The 21,022-nt window shown below is 43.0% G+C and overlaps 1 protein-coding gene and 1 long non-coding RNA gene across 5 annotated transcripts in view; one reads left to right on the forward strand and one right to left on the reverse strand.

Moving 5' to 3' along the window:
• The first annotated feature begins 2,919 nt into the window (after positions 1–2,919).
• LOC119144796 overlaps positions 2,920–21,022 on the forward strand; it is a 41,650-nt gene continuing 23,547 nt past the window's right edge. The window contains exons 1-3 of one of the 2 annotated variants that reach the window (XR_005103216.1): positions 2,920–3,130; positions 16,252–16,362; positions 16,745–16,832. This is a non-coding gene — a long non-coding RNA (uncharacterized LOC119144796). Of the gene's footprint in view, positions 3,131–16,251; positions 16,363–16,744; positions 16,833–21,022 lie in introns of those variants that run through there. The other variant, XR_005103215.1, reaches the window with a different exon arrangement.
• The window catches only part of RBBP8 (RB binding protein 8, endonuclease), a 45,490-nt gene continuing 43,986 nt past the window's right edge, over positions 19,519–21,022 (reverse strand). For all 3 annotated transcript variants that reach the window (XM_037380603.1, XM_037380602.1, XM_037380601.1), the window contains exon 19: positions 19,519–20,026. In XM_037380603.1, coding sequence (XP_037236500.1) covers positions 19,929–20,026 — 98 coding nt within the window. In that variant the 3' untranslated portion in view covers positions 19,519–19,928. The remainder of the gene's footprint in view (positions 20,027–21,022) is intronic.

The following is a 21,022-nucleotide window of genomic DNA, read 5'->3' on the forward strand; positions in this document are numbered from 1 at the left end:
CTCCCTGTAAAGTTTCACCTGAGTGATTGCTTACTTTTGGGGGTAGAAAGTGTGTTTGTGAGAAAAAGAAGTGAGGAGGAACAGGCTATAGAGAAAGAAAATTGCCATTCTTCAATTAGCATTGAAATTCCTCTCTCTAATCTCGAGAAATTTCCTGGTTTAAATTTCATGCTGCTCTGAACAGCAATGTCACATTGTCATCTCCCCCTATTTTTGTTCTTAAGAAGGTACAGGAATTTTAAACTGCCTGACACCTAATCAGCATTTCAGTGGACCAAATATAATATTTCATAATATATCATGAATCATACTGTGCCCTTGGAAACAACCGTTCACAGCTTCTGTCTTTACAACAGCCCTTACAGCTCACAGGAGAACTGCACAGTGAAAACATGGGTGTGTTAATCCTTTGTAGACTCAATAAGATGTGAATTTGTTTGAATAGCCATCTGCTGGTCTTGAGCCTTGAATATTTGCTTGCCAGCCTGAACAAGATAAGTGAGGGATATGTTGCTTTTTATCACTCTGTATGAAGCATATCTGGACTGCAGAGAGGAGCAGGAGGACGATGGCTCATAAAGGTAAGAAGATGACAAATGCAGGTAGGGTCATTTGTTCCAGAACTTCAAATGCTCAAATCCAGTATGCAATTGTTTCCAAAGCTGGTATCTTAAAGGGCATCAAGCCAAGACATTTTAGGCCAAGTGTGTGGCTATTTAAGGAAATATATTACAGAGCAAAGCATCATTTTAATTGTGCTCAACTCTGTGCAGGTTTGCCCCAGTTCAGAGCCAGAGGACAGCATGCGGTGAGGCAGGACACTGTAATGCCCAGTACCAAACAGACTGAGGGCCAAAGCTCTGGAAGGGGCAGATCATGTTCATGAAGGGTTTTTCTTTGCCCTCTCCACTTCGAATATTCCCTTGCAAGTGTTAGGAAATATAAATGCAAGAGCCTTTTGTGGGTGAAACCTAGAAAGAGCAACTCCCCACATGAAATGTACCAGCCCTGTTCAGCATTTACAGGATAAACCTTGTTTTGTATCAGGATGCCCCACTTTGAATAGGGGGTTTCCTCTCCCCAAACAGCAGCAATGTGGGTCAGCATTGCCCTGAGGGTGAGTGTTTTTAGAGGGGAGGAGGTGCGCAGGTGGAAGAGAAATGGTTTGCAAGAGAAGCAGGACTGATTTTTGCCATGAATGCCCCAGGACAGTGCTATGTCAAACCCTGTCAGCATGGGAGTTGCCAGTTTTCCACCCACCATGTGGAGAGAGAGGGTTTCCCCTGGACATAGATGTGGTCCCTGACCTGGGCAGCACTCCCCACTCATCCTTCTGCCCTCCCAAAGCACCTCCCCTGGAAGCAGAGCGACACTGTCTGCACAGTGGATGATTTCAGCAGGCTGTTTGAAGTCCGTCAAAGTGATCTTTAATGCAGTGTGACCAGCTCAGAGGCTTTTTTTTCTTTTGCATTAGCTGCACAAGGAAGAAAGCACATCAGATGCAGGATATGGCAATGCTTTGTCTTGTGCTGGAGCACGGCTGCTTTGGCAGGACAGACTGCCAGAGGAACATGATCTCTGCCCTCACTCTTCCTGACCAGGGCTGATGGAGCTGTTTTTCCAGTGAATTTCCAGCTAGGCTATTAAAACAAACTTGTCCCTGAAAGCTTCTGCCTTGAAGCAGCCACCCTGCCTCTGTATTTGCCTTTGTTCTGTAACTCTCTGTGCTGAATAGAGTTTTCCTCTCCTCTCCTCTTCCAGGCTATCCCCTGTGCATCTGCAATTAACCCCTATGCAATCCTAGAGAGCGCTAATAGCTCACTTCAGTCTCACAAAACGACTGTTTTAAGGAGTGGGAGGCATCTCGCCCCTGTGACAGTTATCTGAATGCCACTCATCAGCTGTATCACAACCTGAAGTGAACTGGGTTTTGTGCTGTGCCTTGCGTGTGTTTTGTCATTAAGTCACTAGGCAAGAGGGTTGGGGTTTGTCTGTTTTTGTTTTGTTTTGTTTGTGTTTTTAATCATCATTATTTGCAGCCAAATTCTAAAGTCCAGGCTTAGGGCCCCTATGGTCAAATTTCCTTTAACTCTTGCCAGGTGGGGGAAAAAAGACTCATGAACTCATGATCCGAATATAAGCAAACAATCTGCTGTGGCAAATTCATGGGGGGATAAAATAAAAATATGATGATTCAAGGCAACAATATCCTCAACCTGAGATCATCGTTTTCATGAAGGCAGGGGGTAACAGCTGTCCGTTCATCAGAGGATTATATCTTGCCGCTGTTACTGCCATGACCCTAAATAAAACCTCTAATGCCAGTGCAGCATCATGGCCCGGGAACACAGCGATGGCAGGAATAAATCCCTCCCTTCTGCTTCAGGGAGGTTTCTGTGGACAGGGTTGTCTTTCTGGAGCCTTAACTAAATTATTTTTCCTGTTAGGTCCAGAACATGGAGATTCAAATAATCTCTCTCCTACCACAGATCCGTTTCTAAAATCATAGTTGAGGGGTCTCTGTCCTGCCAAAGATGTAACTGAAAGGCTTATACAAATTGAGTGTTTCATTCCAAGGTTTTTCTGTATTTTGCTTAAAAACCTGCTGGATTCTGAAGCTTAGGTTGTGCTAGATTTAAAAGCACATGTGCATCCAAGAGCACAACATGAATGAATACAAGCGTTAAATTCTGCTGACCATTCACTTGAAAATTTTTCCGCTGCATGTGATTCCAGGACAAATATTGATTGAATAACCTCCGTGTGTGTGAAGTGTGGTCTGACACCCAGAGCGACCTTTCTCTTCCATGTCTAATCACCAGAGATAGCTGTAAGCTTCCTTTTGTATCAAAAATCTTGTTTCATAATCCACCTCCCCTGCTCTTTGGAACCTGAGTTTCTCCGTTTGTTTGTTCAGCCAGTTGAGGTCTGCTGGGATATTTCTCTGTTTGATTTGCTTGTTAGCTTTGTCGTTGGCTGAAATGGCCTGGGGCTGGTTTGTTCAAGGCTTTTTTTTTTTTTTTTTTTTTTTTTTTTTTCTGGAAGAGTTGGTGGAGGGTTTTTTCCTCATAAGTTGGATGGCATCACTGCGTGTGAAGTTTGCCTCAGTGCCCACTGCTCATCCACCCAGGTAGGTGGCACGGTGCATGTGTACACGCACAGGCGCAGAGCATCTGCCCAGTCTCCAATGGGTTTTATCCAATGGGCCTCCCTTTTTATTTACAAAAGCACCAGCTGATGGTTTTGGATGCTGATTTTCTGGGATGCAAGTTGACAACGGCTTTGCTTATGGAAGTGCTGAGCTCCTGAGGCAGATGGAGAAGGAAGGGGGTTGGTGCCGGGGTTTGTTGGGATTGGCTTAGACAAAGCTTGGGAAATACAGGGTGCAGCAGAGCAAAGGAGTTTGAATGAGATGTTCTTTCTCTTAGGGATGCTCTTTATTACACAGAAAGAAGACAAGTATTATGATTGACATTATAATTGCTTTTCACAAACATGGAGTGCAGCATATAAGGCTCCTATAGAGCCCATAGCCCCCCTGAAGTCTTCCCATGGGAAAGCTGGGGAAGCGCTTAGGCCCCTGTGCATGCTTTTCCATACCCAGATGCACTTCATGTCTTTGGGACACGTGCTAGGAGCTGTGGTGGTGGGAACCAGGGCCTGGATTTATTTGCCTTTCATTCATACCATCACTAAAACTGCTAATGTCTGGGGCTCCAGCCAAGGACGTGTGCATTTGTGGAGCACATGTTGCTCCCTTCTAGCCTAAGAAACAGTATTATTTCTTCTTGTGTTAACTAAAAATATTCATATTAGTTTCTCCTGAAATTATGATTCTTGCTTCTCTATATAAATATATACATATAAAGACATATGCAGAGTCTATACATATATATATCAATGAATACATATATATATATATATATATATATATATATATATAAAAATATATCTTTGCCCTCCCTTTCTTTCTCACAGGCTGAGCTGTCCCAGGGAGAGGACAGTAATTTTCCATCACAAATGCTTTTCCTGTGACGGTTTTTTGTTTTCTAAGTCTGCCACATGAAAACAGGCATAATATTTTCTTTTTTATTGTCTATAAATAAATAGAAATTTGACTTTCAGAACGTGTTACTAGAGCAAATCAAATTGTTCTAGGATTATTGCCTTTTTAAAAAATACTCTTATGATTTACATGCAGGTAACGCCTTACTTTTTAAATTACTGTGACGGTGAACCGAAATCTCTGTTACACAGTGGATAATTATAGCAGTTGCGGTTTTGGTTGGTATTTGCTCCATTAGGTATTCAAACCTCAAACCAATATGCTCACGTCTTTTTGTTATATTCCCTTAAAGACGTGATTAAAACCGAATCTTAGTCTTCACAGATCCAAGCCTGTGTCCAAAGCCATGCACGTGCCGATCCGAGGGGATAAGGAACTGTAGGAAGGCCTCCACCTCTCCGGCTTGGCCTAAACCAGCCAGTCAAGGCTGGTGCACAGACTTCAGCTGCCTGCAGAGCTTCCCTAGGGATTGCATCCCCCTCCTTGGCACAGTGGCGGAAGATCGCTTTTCCTGAGGATTTTTCATGGAAACGGTCTATGCTTTCAACATTCGCTCAGCCAGCAGCAAACAGCAGTGCCCCGAGGGCAGCACCAGCACCGCTCTCCTGCTGAGCGCCGCGCCTCCTGAGGTCCACCAGCACCTCCAGGTGGGTCACAGGGCAATGCGGACACCATCAGCTTCTGCTGGCCAGCCTGCTCCTTCTCCCCGGCTTCAAGCTGCTGCTGGGTGTACAGCTCGTTGCCGCTGCTTGAGGAAGGTGGGTCCTAAAGCAAGACTGAGGAGGGACTTCTCATCAGAGGTTTGGATTTCGCCTGCCATGAGCAAGCATTGCTAAGGCAGCCCCACAGCACAGAGGCAACCTCAACACAGTCTGAAAGGAAAAAAAGGAAATATTTCCTTCAACGCCCAGCACGGGGATACCATTAGCTAGTCAGAGCCTTAGCAAGCTCCAAGCTGGGACCCTTTGACAGGGTGGCAGGATGCTCCCAACCCTCAGCGTTGTGGCATGTGAGACCACGCTGTCCCACGGAGGCGTTTTGCTCATTAGTACTTCCACTGGGATATCTGCTTATTTCACACGGGAACAAGCCTCCCTTCTCCATGGAGGATGTGAGTAAGCTATACGTCCAGACAATGGTCCAGACATAACCTCTGGTGCAGAAATCTCCGAACTGTGGGAAGCTGGAATGCTGTATGGTGCAAAGAACAGGTTGCTATACTTTACCTGGGTCTTCATCTATACTCTTTAAGTCACAGCTGTGGTTTAGTGGACCTCTGCTCCTACTAGATGTGCAGCTCTTCTCATGACTATATTTTTGACATATGGACCAAGCCTTGGAGCTGCCTTATAGTTTTAAAATTTCAGTACGGGGAAAGGGGATCTTTGCCAGGATCTGGCCCTCAGTGAGGAGGGCCGTCCATGCGGCACGTACAAATGCTCGGTGCAATGATGTGGAACAGATAGTGCCAGGCCATTTTGCATTTGGGTCACCGTATTGACCACCCACTCTGACCTGCATGTTTCACTGTTCGTTTCCCTGATATGTGCTTTGTAAATCCCTGCACCAGAAATGTCTGCCTGCTGAGTGAGCAGACTGTATATTAAGTGGAGGCTAGAGAGATCCTTTTTCTTTTTCTTAAGACATTCACCCAGCTGTTTCAGTCACTTTAGAGTGTCTTTGCCACATAGCGTGGAACTGAGGGATCAGCCTTCCTTCTCCTAGACAGCTGAATTTGAAGTCCCATCTCAGCCTCCTTTAGATTGAGCGTTAAGCCACTCTTCTCCTGTGCCTCTCCAAGCCTGCTCGCTTCTCCCAAAGTGTGCATTTCTCCTCCATGTCTCCTCTCTTCTTTAAGGCCCCTTATTGCAACAATGGGGGATGCTTGTTGCCACATGCTGTCAGGTTTTCGGTGCTACTCAACTTTGGGGCAAGGAATCAGTGGTTTAGGACAGGGATGCCTGCTTTGTTAACTCTGATTTCCCCACTGATCTAATCCTTCTGGGCACTGCAACTTTGCTGGATGGGGGGGGCAGCAGCACAGAAGGGGTAGCAGGAGTCCCATACACTTTTTCCTACATTGGTCTCCTTGGAAGCTACATGTGCCCATCTGCCTGTGTACAGCAGCTTCCTTCTTTTCCTCCCCTGACTCCTGTGACTCACTGACCCCATGTTCATGGTGACTCTGCTGTCTCAGGTAACTTTCCCAGGGCAAGGGAACTGCATGTCTGAGCAAGGGGAGAGACAAGGGACCATGTATCTTTTCCTTTCCCCCAGTCCCAGAGAAGAGAGATCATGCAAAGTTAAAATACTCTGGCTTTAGAGAGGAGATTGGGGATACAGGCACAAGCCAGGGAGATGAGTGTCTTGGACAAAGGGGGGCCCAGCCCCAGCTGTGCAAAGTGCTGCCGAATGGGACACAAGTCTTGCAAGGAAAGTCACACGGTGATATCGGCACCTGATGGTATTGTTCTGGGCTGGGATTACTTCTCTACCGTACTCCACGGAGCTAGTGCCTTATTCACTGTTCTGGTGTAATGGCTTTTTAAATTAGTATGCTCCTCCAGGTTTTAATCTGTTTCTTATTATGAGGCTGTTGGGTGGAATTAAATCCTAACTCGCATTCATCTGGGAGCTGAAAATGTCAGTGGGGGCTGAGAAGTGGTCTCTGCTGAGGGACCATCATGTTGAGATGTGCTCCACACTCCTGCTGGTACAGCTTTTCTGAGGCAGAGGATGTTCCTGCTTTGTGGTAGCAATGTCACACCTGCACGTAGGTGGTGGATGTCAGTACGGTGTGATGCAAACAGGGATGGATGCCCATGCCCACCCTGCAGGTAGGACTCCGACTAAGTGAGCTATCTGCCTATTGAACCGCCTGCAGGAGCACAGCCCGCACAGAAGCAAATGGGAGGTGACAATACAAAGAGGAGGCCCAGTGATGCTGGCTGCCCAGTTTGCAAACCTGACCAGGTAAACCCAAGCTTGTCCCCAAGGACACCTCCAAAGCAGCCCTCTGGAACTGACATGTTTATTACCTCCTGGGTTTTTTCTTCCTTTTTTTTTTTTTTTTTTTTTTTTTTTGGCCATCACTTATTTCATGGAAAGCATTAGAAATGAGGAAAGATTTTTTTTCTTACTCTTTTTTTCAACGTGAGGCTGCAACCAAAGCCTTCAGCACAGGGCCGTGTCACAGCCCTAACTGTGCGTGCATCTCATGTGACAAGATTGCCTCGTATCAATACATAGCTTAAAAAAAGGTACTTAAAAAAGCTACTTTGCGGGGGAAAGTGAGTGTGGGCCAGCTATTCACACTTAGCAATGCTTGTAAAGTGAAACTGTCTCACTTGGGACCAGAAGGCAGACAAGTGAATACTGCTGACCTGCTTTCACCTTGTCTTTTGTTTTCCTGGTGGGAGAACACAAGGCATCCCCCATGCCATCTCTGCTCAGCTGGGCAGTGGATCAGTTCTTCCGAGCAGCACCACAGCCAACGCAGCCAGTTGTCCTGGCAAGTCCCAAGGTGATGTTTCCACTCGATACCACGTCTCAGGAATTTGAAAGGGAATTTTAAAAGAATCTCAGAAATTCTAAAGGCTCTCAGGGATTTTAAAGAGGTTTTGAAAACTTTCCATTGCTCTGCTTTCGCAGGGTTTTTCCTGTGCTTGTTTATGGTTTTGATGCTCAAACAGATGCTTGTTTAGAAACAGGTCAGAATTCCTAGACTCATAGGAAATACTCTCTGTTTTATTTTGCACTGTTTAGCCCCCGAAGCTAAGCATGCAAACTGTCCCCATAAATAACCTGAGCTGTTCTCTCATTCAGGGTGCTTCTTGCTTACGCTGAGAGCTCTCTCGCAGCATAAGCAGTAGGAGGCCATCTGTGCATGAGCTGGAGAAACTTATGTAAATATTGTTGCTTTGGGACTGTTATTTAGAAGTGCTGGGCTAAATGATTTATTAGTGTTCTCAATGCTGACACTGAGAGGGTTCTTCTCAGGTTGGCTTTTATCACTGACACCTCCCAGTGGGTTCTCACTTACTGGAAAATTCCTGGTAACTGGATAGTAGGAGGGACCTGCAGCCCCAGGTCATGTAGGTGATGATCTTGTGCTGGAAGCTGTATAATCCCTCGCAGCATGGGAGAATGAAACCCACAAGCACGGCCATCCTGGAGGCATGTCCCTGCAATAATGAAATCCAATGGGAGAAGCTGCAGACTCTGCACTAGTTGCAGCTTCAAGTTTTTCCCTCCATAGTTTCTTTCTCTTATTTCTGTGTAGGCGCTGAGTTAGAGGTGACAGTGCAGCAGTTAGAAATTACTTCCCCCATACACATCCCTAAGCAGCCGCCAGCAAAGACCAGGCAGACCCCATGTGTCTGTAAATCTTCCTTGTTTAAGAGAAATCCTTCATTCAGATACCCCAATATTCTAAAACTCATTTAATACCAGACTTCAGGTCACTTATCCCCACTGTTTTCAGCAGACCCTGGATGTGGGGACTCTATTCTGATGTTCATGAAACTTTGCTTGTTGGGAGGTGCTGGACTCAGCAGCCCGACGGGTAAGGGTGGCCTGTAGCCAGGCTGCGCATGAATTCCCAACAGGCACACACACAAAACCAGTGTGCATGGGGCCACACAGCACAACCCAATGTTGTGGTTTAACCCTCCCCAGCAGCTCAGCCCCACACAGCTGCTCAATCATTGTCCCCCTGGTGGGATGGAGGAGGGAATCAGAGGGGTAATAGTGAGAAAACTCGTGGGTTGAGATAAAGACAGCTTAATAGGCAAAGCAAAAGCCACAAGCAAAGCAAAACAAGGAATTCATTCACCACTTCTCATCGGCAGGCAGGTGTTCAGCCATTTCCAGGAAAGCTGGGCTCCGTCACACAGGAAGGCAAACATCATCATTCTGAACATCACCCCTTCCTTCTTCTTCCCCCAGCTTTCTATTGCTGAGTGTAGTGTCATGTGGTAAGGAACATCCCTTTGGCCAGTTGGGGTCGGCTGTCCCAGCTGTGTCCCCTCTCAGCATCTTGTGCACCCCAGCCTGCTCGCTGGTGGGGTGGGGTGAGAAGCAGAGAAGGCCTGATGCTGTGTAATCTCCTCAGCAATGACAAAAATATCTCTGTATTATCAACACTGTTCTCAGCACAAATCCAAAACATAGCCCCATGCAAGGTACTACGGAAAAAATTAACTGTATCCCAGTCTAAACCAGCACACCCAGAAAACACAGCACTTGCTCAAGCAACCCAAATAGCTCTGGTCCTGTCTCCCTCTGCATCTGATCAGGATGAAGGTACACCATTGGGAAATCCACACCTACCCACCATGTGGATGGCAGCTGTCCTCACACACCCAATCTATCCAGTAGCTGCTGGCAACTCTGGGGGACACGAGCCCCCAAGGGCCCCAGCTCCACTCCAGTTGCAAGCACACAGACTCCCTTGCAAGAGGCTACGGATCCCTCCAGTAACTGGCCATGGACACCCAGTCTACAGGTGGCTGGCCCTGGGTGCTTGCATCTCCCATGGCACAGACAGACAGACAGACATGCGTGTGCAGAGACGGGTCTCACATTGGACTCCAGACCTCACAGTTGCCCCTGCAGCTGGCCTGGACCCAATGGCCTTGCTGGCAGCCAGCTCCTCCAGCTGTCACACATGCATCTGGCCTGGGCTTATCTCCGCTTTCATGCCTGGCTCCCAAGCCATCTACCCCACTTGCCTGCCAGCAACAGTAGGGACCCCCTTACCCAGGAGATAGTTAGAAATGGAGTTTAATGAGCAGGTAAGACAGACAGCAGCAATGAAACACAGGGCACGACCAGACAAGTGTACTGACCTGACCAGCCACTGGCCTCTTTTATCCCCTAATTTTCCCACACTTGTTATTCCCCAAACCACCACGATCCCTCCCTTTCGCCACTTTTGGTTCCTCCCTGTGACATCCTATAAGTTTGTGCCATCCCCAGGTGTTGTTCTCCTGCACCCCGTAGCGTGCCACCCCCAGTCTGTGAGGTGCTCAGGAGAGCTTCTCCCTCTGTCTTACCTGATGATGTCAGCCCCAGCCCACGTGTGTCCCCAGAGAGGTTATTAGGGTGGCCCCACCTGCTGTCACGCCTCGTGCTCCTCTGTGTCAGGGCATGAGCCTTTTGTCATATGACTTAACAACACTAGGTCTGACATACAGAAAGCTTTTTGCCGTCCCAGGTTATTCTGAAAGCTTTGTTTAGGTAAACGCAGAGATGTATGCAAGCATTTGATTGTAGGGGCTGGAGCTGTAGTGTTGCAGCAGCTGTGGGCTTGGCGGTGAGATCACAACCCTCAGAAGCATTGCAGCAATGAAAATGGGAAAGGGCAATGGCCTGAAAACACAAACAAAATACCTAAATACACACATGTAAGTAGCAAAAGAGAAAGAGCTCAGAAGGGCTGTCAGTAGGCCAGGAAAATCCTGGAATTTCATGTGTTGAAAAATCATCAAACCTCCTTGATATGAAGTTACATGCAGGCCACTTCTGCACAATAAATGAGCCTGTATTATCCCAAAGCCTTAAAAAATTGAATAGGCTAGTGAGTGGGCAGTTCGGAGATCCTCCCTGGAAAATTCTCCACTTCGGCATCAGCCATGGCCAAGGAACGTCAGGTCTTTTACGTTGTAGCTTTTTTTTTACCTTTCAAAAGAATGAAAGATGTGCAGAGCAGCAGATGTTCTGCTTGAGGTCCATGGGAACAGCAGCCACAGACATAATCACATTATTTTATTTTTCTATGCTTTGTTCCTTATATTTTTCCACTTGCATGATTTATTCTTGGTTAGTATATAGCACAAATACGTAAAAAAGATGCAGTTCCCTCTGCCTGAGCGGTAAAAGATGAAGAAAAAGAGGCAACTAAGACTTAATATACAGTATGCCAACTTGATATGTATGATTCCACAGCCACCAGTTGTATGATGGCCGAAGGAAAGCCGCCAGAGTAGGGTTGTCCAGATGGTGAGTTTTGAAAGTGGCTGTAGAATAGGCCAGAAAGACAAAGGGGTCTTGGGCATCCTTATGATAACATGCTTCTCAAACTCTGGGGACACAGAATACCATCACACAAAACTCCCTCCACGTGGGTTGCCCTCTGGCAGTGCCCCAACCTACAGTCAAGCTTCTTGCAATGGGATGTGAATTACAGCACCTTGCTTTCCAGTTGCTGAACTCTGTTGTGTTTCAGAGCACCTTGAATCTCTTGCCCTTTGAAACAAGATCCCCTTTTGAAAACATTTCAAGTTACTCTGAGCCAAAAGCCTGAATACAGAATTGTGAGAGAAATGGGAAATTGCTGAGGAAAACATTTTGCCACAAGGAATGCAGATGATGAGCCTTGGCAGGCAAGCATTAGTTTTGTTCCTGGAAAGGTACGTACACCTAGGACTTGGAAGAGTTAGGCAGATTAAAGCAGGGTGCTACCTCTAGGCAGCAAATTAGAGTGGCAGACAGAAGAAGTGTTGGTCTTTGGGAGACGCCTGCAAATCTTGTAACTGTACATTGAAGGCAGCTCCCTCTAGGAGAATGACTCAGTGCTTACTACAGCTTGTGGGTGTCTTTGCCTGATGTAAGTAGAGCTACCATGTGTTACAGGGACACGGGTGAGAGCTCCTAGAGTAGGTCATGTCAAGTTTATATACCCATTTGGAAAGATAATTTGTAGTCTCTTGGTAATAAATGCCTTGAGTCTTGGTGTTCATATTCTCATGTCCTTCCCGGTTCAGTTCTAGGATAAACAGATTCTGCAGAAGATTTCTTCTGAGAAACCCCTGAGATCCATTTTTATATATACTGAACTGGAAATAGTTTTCATCATAAAGGGAAATACATTTTTTAAAAAATTGTTTCAGTGCTAGTTCACATTTGCTTTAAGGAACATAAATGCTTTTATAAATGAACCCCTTTCTGCGAGGAGATCATATATGCAGTAACTTTAAACAGCTGGTACAGCGTGGAGACCACCAGTCTTCACAGCACATGCCTGTCTTTTTTCAAAAGTATTGATCCCCTTTAAGGACTTATGAAATCTTAGCTTCCATAATACTATGTTAGAAGTGTTTGGTCATCTAACGCCTTGATACAATTTTTACAAAAGCCTCCTTTGCTTATTCTAAGCATGGAGAAGAGCCTTACAAAGTCTTGATGAGTGCCTTGTGGAGTGGCTTACCAGTAAGCACCACTAACCCAAGGCTCCCCTGGCTGGATGCTCTCCATTAACTAAGGCAGAAGACGGAGCAGATGAGACATAAATGCAATTGCTTCCTCAGGAATGCTTAATACCTTTCAAGAGTCACTAAGAAAATACTGTGTGTCAGTAATCAGAGGTTAAGGAATAAAAAGGGCTTTTTGACACTCCCCTCCCCTTAAACAATTAACTCTTTCAACACAGGCTTGAGAAGGAGAGAGTCATATTTCCGATAATTTCATGTGCTTATCTATTATAGACCAAGAGACAAGGAGGGAAGTATGGCTAAAAAATTATTCTTTTTAACTTTTTGTATTTCCTTTTTTCCTTGCTTAAGTGTCAAATGGTTAGGACTAAACTTCCAAAGTCCCATTGGTTTGTCTGAACGATTTGCTAATTTATTAGCAATTAATGGAGCATATTTGGCAGGCTAGCAAACTGAAAAATATTAAGTTGATACTCAGCAAGCAAAACACTTAAGAGATGCATATAAAGAGCACAGTGATTTCAGGGAGGGTTGTCATGATGAGTTTGAGTTTGTTGTCTGCTTCTATTAATTTGACAGTAAACAATATAAACTGAACTGCATTAGGACAGAGTGAAATACTTTAAGGAGTCTAATGTTTCAAAACCAATTCTCGTAGATGTAATTTTGTGGAAAATTTTGGCTTTTTATTTCAAAGTGGAATGTTACTACAATTTGAGATACTGGATGTTTCCGTGGAATAAAAACAGGAAATCAGCTTTTCTGATTTGCAGCTATTTGTCTTCGTTCTGATTATATTCATCCTTACACTTGTGTGATAGAGTACCTGTATTTTTGCAAACTGGCTTAAGCAAAAGAATATTTGAATTAAAATAATTGCCTCTTCTAGGATATCTTTTCAACATCAGAAGAATATGAACTCTATCTGATACACATTATCCAAGATAATGTTAGCATTTTATTTTATTTTATTTTATGCTTCTTTTCAATTGCAGCTTAAATTCCCAAGCTCTCTTGAAATGAGAAGGGTGAGTCGTTGGGAATGTAATTTCAAAGGCTGTATTTAATCTCTTTATCTATTCCCACAACTGATTTACCCAAGGGCACGAATAAAGCACATGTAACAGATTCCCAGAGGCCCCAAATCGTTATTTCTTTCTTATCGAGCCTTATTTTATTCTCCCTTTATTCAAAACTGTTCTGAAAAGACTCATCCACTTGGTAATTTTGCCTGTGAGGGAACTGGGTGGCTTTCATCAGCACGTGGATTTGAGCTGATGACTGTATCTGAATACTGTCTCCCCTGCTTCTTGTTTCCCATGTGTCTGATCCGCAAAGTAGCATCCTGTCTATTCCTACAGTCTTTGGAGCACAGGCATATAAAGGTCTTGCCTTTTCTACTACTGCGAGTTTTTTTAAAGCCTTCACATGAAGCTGTTGGCTGAGTATAAACAACATGATGTAAGGTCTTAAGTAAGTGAAAATGAATTAATTCAAAACAGTTATTAAAGTTGTGCATATTAAACATTAAAAAAATGAAAGACCTAATTGATCTCTACTCTGAAGTTTAAAGTCCTAGATAAGAACATCAAGGAGCACTACCTCGATTACTCGGAAATAAGAAGAAAAAAAAAGGGAGATCTTCTGTATTTCCAAATTGTGGTTAATATTATATTTATTCTGGTACAGTAGTTAATATGTATTAATATGTGTCATCAACACATGGTAGTGGTATCTTCAGAGAAGAAATGGCTGGAATAGAGGTAGACATGGGACTCTTCCTACCATTATTTCTGGGGATATTTTCCTCACTTTTCTTGTCTGAATCTCCCATGTCTGTCACCAGATTGTATTTACAACTTTGCTTGTGCGTTGGTTAGTTCCAAGCACAGCCACTTACCGGTGTGAAAGGCATGTACCAAATGCTACTGTTCTGATCCGGAAACATATTCTAGTTTGGGGAGTGCCTTCCCAAGAAATACACATGCTTTTAGATTAAATCAGCTTTCCTGTCTGCAATGAAAAACTGTTCTCCCACGTTGACCTTGAGCTCCAACTGATTTTCCTAACAAGATGCCAAAAAGGAGCCTTGGCTATGCATGAGGCTCTGATTAGCTTTGTTCGTGGCTGCAGCTGGAATGCAGGCGAAAACCACCCAAGGACAAGCGGTCTTCAAATGTTCTTCTTGAAGTTCCTGCTGGACAGGGTCACCTCCCACCACTGCCAAGTGTGGGAGACAGATGTCACTGTCCTTGACTGGAGACTCCCAGTGCCGCTCTTCACAGTGAAGGTGATGCAGTAACCACCTGGGTGTCCACACGGCTCTGCTGTGATGATGCTTGCACCTCAAGCACTGTGCCCAGGATGCCTAATATCTAGCCACACGTATATCCTAAAAGTATTCTAAAAAGGAGAAGATTAAAAAGCAGGAGACAGAAGACAATTGTAACCCAGGAAAAATGTCATATTAGTATGACCATCGAGGGGAGAAGAGATTTATCTGTATGTACAGCACTCATAATTTCAAATTTGATGGTCAAAATGCATGGTGTATTTTTATAGCACACCCTTGTTCTAAGACACAGCAACCCAGCCTGTGCTGATCCATTACTTTGTAACCTCTACAGTAATTCATGGAAGGCAAACTACAGCACAAAATTTTTCCACGTGCTCACACACAGGAACAGCAATTGTCCTCCAAGACTGCACACAAAGCACAGACTAAAAGAAGCAAGAGGAATTCTGAGGAAAACGCTTTACATTTCAGTTTTTATCTAATGAAACCGTTCAACGTGGGCATGAAGCAAGCTTGATCCATCTTCTGTTAAGTCACAATTTGAGCTTATTTCTGCATTGTCTCGCTCCCTCCCTCCCTAGCTACCTGTTCATACCTGTACACTGAGACACTCCTGGAAACTTTACACTCACTCTGTGCAGGAACAAAGCAAAGGCTGAATCTGTTCAGACCAAGCAGTCTTTCTGCAATAACACACACAAAAGGTATCATCAGCTTGTTGTTCTAAATTCCCCACAACTGTTTTATCTGAATGCAGCAAAGCCCTTTCTTTGAAGATCAGAGCTGGCAAGGCTAGGCTGATTTTAATGTTGATTATTTCTAAAAGTAAGTGTCCACAGGCACCCCATGATGTATCAACCCCTCCCTCTGCCTCTTCCTCTGCTCTTCCCCCACCTATAATTTTGTTCTCTTGAATTATTTTTTTTTTTGACAGTAGTTTCCATTAATCAGCGGACAGACATTGTTTTCCTCCTGCTTCATTAGGGACAAGCCATTCATTCTTTCTGTGTGAGAAAGGCAAAGTTCAAAAGCACAATTAATTAAAGCAACCAATGACCAAATTGGCCTTGCAGGCAGGGCTGAAAACACAGATGGCCTCTGGACATCTTAACAATTTGTCTGACTTCTGTGCTCCAAGCAGCTCAAGACAAGTTTTATGATCAAAGGCTTGTTTCTCAGGCCGAGGTCTGTTTGCAGACCGGACAGATAGCAGTCTGGATGTGCTAAAGCCATCAACTTGCCATCTTTAAAACCTTGGGAATTACACTAAGCCACCAACTTGAAGGCTGTATGATCATTGGGCCTATGCCTGTGTCTGAGCATCGCAAACTTGGATAGACGCTAAGAATCACTAGGAGTAACAGGGGCAATGCTCTGTACTCCGGTAGTCCAGAAAAAGCTTTGCTGGAACCCTTGAGCATTATCTTGGATCCGAGTTAAGAAAATCTGACTTTCAGAAACCACACCCATCCTAACAGTTGGTTAGTTGGTTTTGATGATGTCAAATGGATAAGTTTTAGATATTACTGTCTCTTTGGGAGCTGTTACTACGCAAACTTCAAGCCTTCAGGTTCTCTCAGTCATGGCTAATGCATTATCTATATATCTGTGTTATCTGTTAAAAAAGATGCACAAATCCTAGCACCGATTATGCTAAGTCTTCCCTTATTTCACAGAATGAGAAGAGGCAGCCTGCAGACACAGCTGAATCCTCAGACACTGTCAGAGACAAGTACAAGACTAGAAGACAGCTGTGGCTGCCCTGGCAGGAGTGCCAGATGGTGGAGGTATGACCCAACAGGCACTGCTATTCAGAGATTCCCATTTGGATGCTCATACCTGAATACACTTGAAGAAATTCCCCCCGGCCCCTCACCTGGTGAGCATTGGTTTCATGTAAAAACATACATGAATACTTGGCTCAAACATTGGTTTTAGTCAATTGTCCCAATCTCCTCCAAAGACATGAACTGACTTCAGTTTACAGTTTTTATCCAGAATTCCCCTTCTTCTTCACTGCTTACAGATGTGGAAAAAACCAGCTCAAAGCTGACAGTCCACTCCTCTGACAGCGCCACTGACTGTGGTCACGTGCTGCCATGCCATAAAGAGGACAAAGACGGCCAAAGCTAATTATGAACATAACATTCTAATTTATTTTTTCAGCAGAATTTCCTTGCTGAGTTTGACTGGCTCCCTTTTTCCTTCCATTTCCTCTGAACAAAAAAGTATATTCTTTCAAGAGTTTGCTAAAAATATAGGTAAGCAATAATTAGAAATTGCCATTAGAAATTACAGCAAATAAAAATCTTTAACTGAACTTCTAAAACATAAAATTCAGTTACCTTTTTTGGTACACAAAAGTTGCTCAGACTTCCGGTATTTCTATAGGAACTTCTCTTACTTTCTGGAAAGGAAACCATACTCTGTCTCTATTTGTGTTTCTAGATTTTTAAAATTGATCTCTTGGTTATCAAGATGAAGTCTGAGCTCAATAGTGAAATATATTTTCTGGCACTAGAACAGCTAGGCAAGAGATCAAAATATTCACAGGCAACTGAAAAAAAATGGCTAACTTGGTACTTCTATTGTTTTAAGCACAAAAGCAGGTCCCTACTGTCCTCTAGTGGAGCAGCAATATCCTCACAGAATCTAACCGCTCCTTTCTGCTTGTAATTAAACCTCCTGCCCCTTAGTGAGCAACCCTTCCTATTTACTGCTTCCACACTTCATGACTTTATTGGCATCTATCACACTACACTCCTTGTGTGAAGGCGTCGAATCTTACCTCCTGTTTTGCAAATTCCCCCCTTCTTTTCTACATTGCCGTTCTACTTGCACAGTGAATAATTTAACCAACTTTCAGCTTTGCCCTCCACCCTTTCTCAACACTTGGAATAGGCTGAATGAAACAGGTCCTAGCAGAGCTCCACTGCAATTTCCTCCCACTGTCGTGGTTCAAACAGGTGTCATCTAGGAAAGAACCTCTCCTTTTATATCCTGACAGGCTGGTTCTACTACAGGCTGTCAGATGATGATGCTTTCATACTTTCAAAAAGCTTAAAAGACCATCAGAATGACTCTCCTTTAAAAGTCTTTTCACACTCTATTTATCCATAGGTCTGAAAATCTTGTTGGTTATACTCTTGTTGATTAGCCCACTTTTCCAATACTATGTAAAACTCATCAGGCTGCAGCTCCACTGATCTCCTTGAATCTTTTTTTTTTTTTTTTTTTTGAAGTCTGATGGCAGATTAGTCACTTTGTGCTCCTTGACCAAAGCTGCTTTAAGTGACAAGTCCCATGTCACAGTGAAGGGGTCAGCAATTTCTTCTTCAAATCCATGGGAGTAGGCTCCAGCCCCGGCAGCTTCCTGACACTCATTTCATTGCCCTTTCCTGCCCCTTCAGTTTGCAACAGCTCTGCCCACACGCCCTGCAAGGGAAGGTTCTCCAGGCACTCCCATAGTGAACATCACTGCAAAAATCCCAACTTTTCTCATCATCTTACCTTTGAATGCTCCTATTACCACTGGATTCTACTAACTTACTGTGACATTTGCTCCTTCTGATAATTATAAATCCTGTTTTTAAGAACTAATTCAAGAAACTTTTTCATATAGCCTACTTTGTAGATTATCACATGAAAATTTGCTTCAATGTGCCTGTACTTTTCTTTTTGTGGACATAACTTCTACTTTGTAAAGGTTCTCCCTAGTTAAAAGCACCCTCCTACCTTACTTTGTCAACAACTTTTTTTTAAATAGATAAATATTTATTCAGAGCATGTAACAGTTTTCTTAAAACAATTTTCATGATACGTGCAAGAATTCCACCTTCTTGGCAGCACTTGTCAATTTTCTTTGAAGTTATCTTCAGGAAACTAGACTTACCTTCGGAGGGATTCTTTGACTACCTGCTCCAAGAAATGAACTTATACAGTGTGTAAACAGTTATTGTCAGCATGCGTTAGCATATATGGGAAACACTGAAGTTTTCACTGTTATTTGGCTTCATGCCTTTGCTATGCCTTAGGATCCCTGTGAAACCAAATCAATCAACTATGCAGGTAGGATGTGGACAGCGCCTAGTGATACACCATCTTCTATTTTTCCACAAGGCCTGTAATTTCAACCTAAGAGAATTTTGTGTTCCTTAATGTTAAATTAATTTTTTGTTTAGTTTTCTTTTTAGGCATATGCCAGAACCTCTCCACCTGCAGAGCCAACTGCCACTCCTATACAACTACACCTAGAATTACATGGTCCTACACACCAAGTTTTTAAATACACACACAAATATATAAAATACAAGAATAGAAAGGCTATTCTTCTAATGAATTTCTATTCTTCTATTTTGGGTTAAGGCATTTAAATAGTTGCTTGCTTTATGATCTCTTTTTAAAGAGAATTCTCACTGGTTGAGCCTAAGTCTTGACTGTAGCTGCTTGAACGTTTTATTCTATTCTAGAATGCTACGTTATTCCTAAGCATCTTATAGTGATCTTTGGCCTGCTTACCTATGTAAAAGCATTACCTTGTCTCTATGATACTGTATGCTCTTACTCCCCAAACGCAAGTATGATACTATATCCCCCTGCTACAAAATATTAGTTTCAAATATCTATGGAGAATCCTTCATAATCTAGTGGACAGCAACAGCCATCATCTAGGACAACTCTGTGCATAGCTGCCATCCAAATTTAGAAACAACAATGCTTAAGATCCAAATTAAGAAAAAAAATACCGGATGTTCTAATTTAAACACTGAGGAAAACATGGTGCTATACATTTAACACCAAAATTTAAGACACAAACTACATGGTTTGCATACCTCCAAACTATTAACAGTAGATATGTTTCATATTTAATACAGCTTTATTACAAGTAGGTATAATCATTACTGCCAAAAGAGGAAGGCTATATAAAAAAATCCAGTGCAACATAAAAGCACCCTACAAAATCTGTATTTGTGTTCCCATTGACAGGCATTTAGACCTTGCAAGAACAACCGATTTCAGTGACTTCAACCCACTGACAAAAAGTTTATACAGGATTTGCTGGAATTTTAGCTGTTGACTTCAAAGACACAAAAAAAAGGTGAAACTCATTGTCTGACAGGTGTGAAAATTAATACAAAATGTATTAACACAATATGAAACAAACATACATTAAATAGTTTTCTTTCCTGGTACATCAGCTTTTCAAATTAATTTTATAAAATTTACATATTTAATGAAACTATTTATCTATCATTGTGGAAAAACACAGTTCTTTATTTCAAGTTTATATTAACTATAAATATCCGAGGACAGGAAAGATACTCTTCAAGTTGGCGTGCCTTACTTCCCTATCCTATGTCTTCTGCTCTTTGCCTTTCGGAGAAAACATTACGGCATAAGGCTGCCGTCTTTTTGGACGTTGGCAGGAAGACAGATCCTCTTTAATATAGCCTTAAAAGAATAAGAAAAAAATCTGAGTTAAGAAACACAATATAAAACCATGCATAACTTAAAGTTTTATTTTTTGTTTACCCTCAAAAAATAACTTGTGAATTTTCTTTCCTTTTATGGCAACTGGTTCTCACTTGACAAAAAATTAGAGAACCCAGGGTACATTATCATGAATAAAAACACTCAGCTGCTTTCTAGTAGATGACTGCATAGTAATGCAACAGAGACAGATAATATCGAAGAGAATGGAAACTATCAATTGTTCAGCTATTCAAACCAAAATTGCATTTTTCATCGCCTTTTCTACAGAAGATTTTACGTAAGAGTAACAAGGTATGTAGGTACTGCAAATTCAGTTGACTAATAAACATTACTTTTAAAAATGTATTTCCTAGTCATACAGAGAAAACTTCAGGCACATGTGCTTTGTGGGTTACACAGTATACCCCTCTGCCTGGAGGGCATTCTTGTTTATTAAAGACTTGTCAATCTGGAAAAAGCCAAACATGAACCTATAGATCAAACACACCTTGAAAGCACTCTGTTAAGAAAAGTATATAGAAAATTTCCATAACATGCTCAATTTAGCTAACACTGATAGTAAGCATTTTATGCAAATCAGTTACAGCACCTGGCTTTTGTCAAACCATTACTGCTCATCAGCACTAACATCCGCTGAAGTGAGATTAGCAGATTCCTACTTCATAGTTGGAAAATGCTGTCTATGCAACTCAGGTTTTTTTAAGAAACCCAGCAAACTACAGTTGGTTCAAGATACCCGTAAGAAGTAGAAAACACATCCTCTGTACCCTGCTACTTCAGAGTGACAGCTGTAATTGTTCATCACGGGAACTCGTTCTGGTGTTCCTGCTGCATTTTTGTAAATATGGATTTTTACCAAAAAAGAGCTGATCAAGCCTGCCTCTGACATGCTGTTGAGGACCATTAACAACTGAACAGCTCTCACTCTAGCAAAACAAGGAGATAGCCAAGATG

The sequence above is a fragment of the Falco rusticolus genome, chromosome 3 (assembly GCF_015220075.1).
Source record: "Falco rusticolus isolate bFalRus1 chromosome 3, bFalRus1.pri, whole genome shotgun sequence".
Classification (NCBI taxonomy): Eukaryota; Metazoa; Chordata; class Aves; order Falconiformes; family Falconidae; genus Falco; species Falco rusticolus.